Source organism: Perkinsus marinus (genome assembly GCF_000006405.1).
Source record: "Perkinsus marinus ATCC 50983 genomic scaffold scf_1104296977064, whole genome shotgun sequence".
NCBI lineage: Eukaryota > Perkinsozoa > Perkinsida > Perkinsidae > Perkinsus > Perkinsus marinus.
Genome location: NW_003200286.1, coordinates 363113 through 367075, shown reverse-complemented (window position 1 = coordinate 367075; position 3963 = coordinate 363113). Strand labels below are relative to the sequence as shown.

General features: G+C 50.8%; 1 protein-coding gene and 14 non-coding genes across 15 annotated transcripts in view; 1 reads left to right on the top strand and 14 right to left on the bottom strand.

Moving 5' to 3' along the window:
- Positions 1–7: 7 nt before the first annotated feature.
- Positions 8–79, bottom strand: Pmar_PMAR024769. The gene has a single exon. It is a non-coding gene; the product is annotated as a tRNA-Cys (tRNA).
- An 82-nt stretch (positions 80–161) lies between these two features.
- Positions 162–233, bottom strand: Pmar_PMAR024768. The gene has a single exon. It is a non-coding gene; the product is annotated as a tRNA-Cys (tRNA).
- Positions 234–315: 82 nt separating this feature from the next.
- Pmar_PMAR024767 lies at positions 316–387 on the bottom strand. Its single transcript has one exon. It is a non-coding gene; the product is annotated as a tRNA-Cys (tRNA).
- Positions 388–469: 82 nt separating this feature from the next.
- Positions 470–541, bottom strand: Pmar_PMAR024766. The gene has a single exon. It is a non-coding gene; the product is annotated as a tRNA-Cys (tRNA).
- An 82-nt stretch (positions 542–623) lies between these two features.
- Pmar_PMAR024765 lies at positions 624–695 on the bottom strand. Its single transcript has one exon. It is a non-coding gene; the product is annotated as a tRNA-Cys (tRNA).
- Positions 696–776: 81 nt separating this feature from the next.
- Pmar_PMAR024764 lies at positions 777–848 on the bottom strand. Its single transcript has one exon. It is a non-coding gene; the product is annotated as a tRNA-Cys (tRNA).
- Positions 849–930: 82 nt separating this feature from the next.
- On the bottom strand, positions 931–1002 carry Pmar_PMAR024763. Its single transcript has one exon. It is a non-coding gene; the product is annotated as a tRNA-Cys (tRNA).
- Positions 1003–1238: 236 nt separating this feature from the next.
- Positions 1239–1310, bottom strand: Pmar_PMAR024762. The gene has a single exon. It is a non-coding gene; the product is annotated as a tRNA-Cys (tRNA).
- Positions 1311–1392: 82 nt separating this feature from the next.
- Positions 1393–1464, bottom strand: Pmar_PMAR024761. The gene has a single exon. It is a non-coding gene; the product is annotated as a tRNA-Cys (tRNA).
- An 83-nt stretch (positions 1465–1547) lies between these two features.
- Pmar_PMAR024760 lies at positions 1548–1618 on the bottom strand. The gene has a single exon. It is a non-coding gene; the product is annotated as a tRNA-Cys (tRNA).
- An 82-nt stretch (positions 1619–1700) lies between these two features.
- On the bottom strand, positions 1701–1772 carry Pmar_PMAR024759. The gene has a single exon. It is a non-coding gene; the product is annotated as a tRNA-Cys (tRNA).
- An 82-nt stretch (positions 1773–1854) lies between these two features.
- Positions 1855–1926, bottom strand: Pmar_PMAR024758. Its single transcript has one exon. It is a non-coding gene; the product is annotated as a tRNA-Cys (tRNA).
- Positions 1927–2008: 82 nt separating this feature from the next.
- Positions 2009–2080, bottom strand: Pmar_PMAR024757. Its single transcript has one exon. It is a non-coding gene; the product is annotated as a tRNA-Cys (tRNA).
- A 1153-nt stretch (positions 2081–3233) lies between these two features.
- Pmar_PMAR024756 lies at positions 3234–3306 on the bottom strand. The gene has a single exon. It is a non-coding gene; the product is annotated as a tRNA-Lys (tRNA).
- Positions 3307–3607: 301 nt separating this feature from the next.
- Pmar_PMAR024755 (hypothetical protein) overlaps positions 3608–3963 on the top strand; it is a gene marked incomplete at both ends in the record, with an annotated part of 501 nt that continues 145 nt past the window's right edge. The window contains 2 exons of the mRNA XM_002764548.1: positions 3608–3653; positions 3924–3963. Coding sequence (XP_002764594.1) covers positions 3608–3653; positions 3924–3963 — 86 coding nt within the window. The remainder of the gene's footprint in view (positions 3654–3923) is intronic.

The window sequence follows — 3963 nt, the reverse complement described above, 5'->3', positions numbered from 1 at the left end:
TTTATACAGGGCGCGCCCGGATTTGAACCGAGGACGTGCTGATCTGCAGTCAGCCGCTCTACCACTGAGCTACACACCCGTGATCGTTGCGAAAATTCACGTGCTTGTAACCCCAGCCAAGCCACAGGATGGTTGGAACAGATGTTTGGCGATATTGATACAGGGCGCGCCCGGATTTGAACCGAGGACCTGCTGATCTGCAGTCAGCCGCTCTACCACTGAGCTACACACCCGTGATCGTTGCGAAAATTCACGTGCTTGTAACCCCAGCCAAGCCACAGGATGGTTGGAACAGATGTTTGACGATATTGATACAGGGCGCGCCCGGATTTGAACCGAGGACCTGCTGATCTGCAGTCAGCCGCTCTACCACTGAGCTACACACCCGTGATCGTTGCACAAATTCACGTGCTTGTAACCCCTGACAGGCCACAGGATGGTTGGAACAGATGTTTGACGATATTGATACAGGGCGCGCCCGGATTTGAACCGAGGACCTGCTGATCTGCAGTCAGCCGCTCTACCACTGAGCTACACACCCGTGATCGTTGCACAAATTCACGTGCTTGTAACCCCAGCCAAGCCACAGGATGGTTGGAACAGATGTTTGACGATATTGATACAGGGCGCGCCCGGATTTGAACCGAGGACCTGCTGATCTGCAGTCAGCCGCTCTACCACTGAGCTACACACCCGTGATCGTTGCGAAATTCACGTGCTTGTAGTCCCAGCCAAGCCACAGGATGGTTGGAACAGATGTTTGACGATATTGATACAGGGCGCGCCCGGATTTGAACCGAGGACCTGCTGATCTGCAGTTAGCCGCTCTACCACTGAGCTACACACCCGTGATCGTTGCGCAAATTCACGTGCTTGTAACCCCAGCCAAGCCACAGGATGGTTGGAACAGATGTTTGACGATACTTATACAGGGCGCACCCAGATTTGAATCGAGGACCTTCTGATCTGCAGTCAGCCGCTCTACCACTGAGCTACACACCCATGATCGTTGCGCGAATTCACGTGCTTGTAACCCCAGCCAAGCCACAGGATGGTTGGAACAGATGTTTGACGATATTGATACAAGGCGCGACCAGATTTAAACCGAGGACCGGCTGATGTGCAGCCAGCCGCTCTACCACTGAGCTACACACCCATGATAGTTACGGAAATTCACGTGCTTGTAACCCCAGCCAAACCACAGGATGGTTGCAACAGATGTCTGACGATACTTATAAAGGGTGCACTCAGATTTGAACCGAGGACCTGCTGATCTGCAGTCAGCCGCTCTACCACTGAGCTACACACCGATGATCGTTGCGCAAATTCACGTGCTTGTAACCCCAGCCAAGCCACAGGATGGTTGGAACAGATGTTTGACGATATTGATACAGGGCGCGCCCGGACTTGAACCGAGGACCTGCTGATCTGCAGTCAGCCGCTCTACCACTGAACTACACACCCGTGATCGTTGCGCAAACTCACGTGCTTGTCACCCCTGACAGGCCACAGGATGGTTGGAACAGATGTTTGACGATATTGATATATGGCGCACCCGGATTTGAACCAAGGACCTGCTGATCTGCAGCCAACCGCTCTACCACTGAGCTACACAGCCGTGATCGTTTCGTAAATTCACGTGCTTGTAACCCCAGCCAAGCCACAGGATGGTTGGAACAGATGTATGGCGATAGTAATACAGGACGCGCCCGGATTTGAACCGAGGACCTGCTGATCTGCAGTCAGCCGCTCTACCACTGAGCTACACACCCGGGATCGTTTCGTAAATTCACGTGCTTGTAACCCCAGCCAAGCGACAGGATGGTTGGAACAGATGTATGGCGATACTGATACAGGGCGCGCCCGCATTTGAACCGAGGACCTGCTGATCTGCAGTCAGCCGCTCTACCACTGAGCTACACACCCGTGATGGTTGCGCAAATTCACGTGCTTGTAACCCCATCCAAGCCACAGGATGGTTGGAACAGATGTTTGACGATACTAATACAGGGCGCGCCCGGATTTAAACCGAGGACCTGCTGATCTGCAGTCAGACGCTCTACCACTGAGCTACACACCCGTGATCGTTGCGCAAATTCACGTGCTTGTAACCCCTGACAGGCCACAGGATGGTTGGAACAAATGTTTGACGATATTGATACAGGGCGCGCCCGGATTTGAACCGGATTTGAGCAGCCAACCTCTCCACCAGTGATAGATTGCTACGGAGCTATATGCCCATGGTTGACTTGCTTACGCTGAATCTCTCATTCTGTGACATGTTAGGAATGGCTGGAAAGCGTTTCACCGGACGGGCTCCAGAGTATCGCCGGATTTGGAATGAATAACGACCACGGGGATGCCCAATTCATGCTTGCCTTCCTCCCTAAGCTCGAAGTTAGTTCATCAACTAAGTTGATTCAACTTCCAAGCATGGCACTCTTAGGGTGCGGATGGGGTATGAACGTGATTAATTCGTGCATGAGTGTGCATGCTATTTCTCCTCGTGTTGAGTTTGTTTTCTGAATCTTCAAAATTGAGAGATAATGGTACCGTCTGTTTGAAACAATTTGATTCCTCAACTTATATGAAACTAGTGAGGGCGGTAATCATGGGACTAATTCCGCTCCCATCGGAGGTGGCAGCAGTATTCTTCGAACTAAAGGCCTACACTGACGGTAAGATTAGCCACACCGTCGTTGAGACTCGCGATTGCCGGACTAACAGTCATCCTCGCATGCCTTTCGTCTTCAAGGTGAATGTTTTGGCCTCCCGGAACTAGATTCTGGGTGTGTTATCGAAGGTAGCTACGACAGTGTCGGGAGGAACGGCCATGAAGGTGAACCGAGCAGCTCTGTGTGGGACCCGCAGCGTGGGAGAGTAGGGAGACTTCAGAATGTGTCCTCCATCAGGAACTGTCACTTCGGTGATGAGAGTAGGTCGTAGTGGCCCTGAAATTATATGGGAAAAGAAGAACCCCAAGGGGCTCTTCACGGTTCCGGTTAGTAAGTCCACACGCCGTGGATTGCAAAGTGTGCAATTGCGAATTGTCGTATTTGGATAGTATGTGCCGTTAGATAGAGTGCTTGTTGTTCAACTTTATCAGGCCTTCCTGGAATCTACAAGCTGTGTTTCACATCGACGATATCGACTCCCCAGACAATTAGTTTTAATTTCCAAGTAACTCAAGTGAGTCTCTTTGTAAATCGCTCCAAGTTATATGGAGAGAAAAACACCTCCAGCGGGGCTCGAACCCGCGACCACGGCCTTAAAAGGGCCGCGCTCTACCGACTGAGCTATAGAGGCTTGAAAAATATATAGAATCCTTCAGCTCCGTTCGGTTCAAGTACGTTCTCAATCATACCCTATATAGCCGCTTTCTGTTAGCGGGAAATTGAGCTCTATAAGCAGCCATCCGAAGTCATGCTGTTCTCGTCTCCAGATATCAAGTGGTCAAACCAAGAGCCTTGGAGGAGATCAGATGGCAACCACTGATCATACCAATGAGCTGAAGAACTTCGTGGAGGTGTTGAAGGGCAAGGTGCTATGCAAGATTAATTTCCTGGCGTTTCCTGGTTAATGGTGGCGCGCGTAGGTCGATACCCTCATGGATCAGCAGCGTTACAGTGTCGCAAGGGAAGCTGTGCACCGCAGTAAGTCCCACACTCGTCGTTCACGTGCGATTTCGGATATCCGACTTTATTCCGATATTCATAACAGATACAGCGGAGTCGACGAACTCGAGGGTCCTTTGGTGGGCGGTAGCTCAGCTATGCAGTGTTTTGATCTTGGCGTGTTTACAGTTGCACTACATGCAATCCTTCTTAGAGATAAACAGATTATTTGAGCGTTTAACATGATACCCATAGACGATAAAAACTCTGATTTCTAAGGTGAAGCGTTGTGTTGTCCTAGGATTTCAGATGTATCATCTAGGTCGGAGTCGTTGCTCGACCACCACGA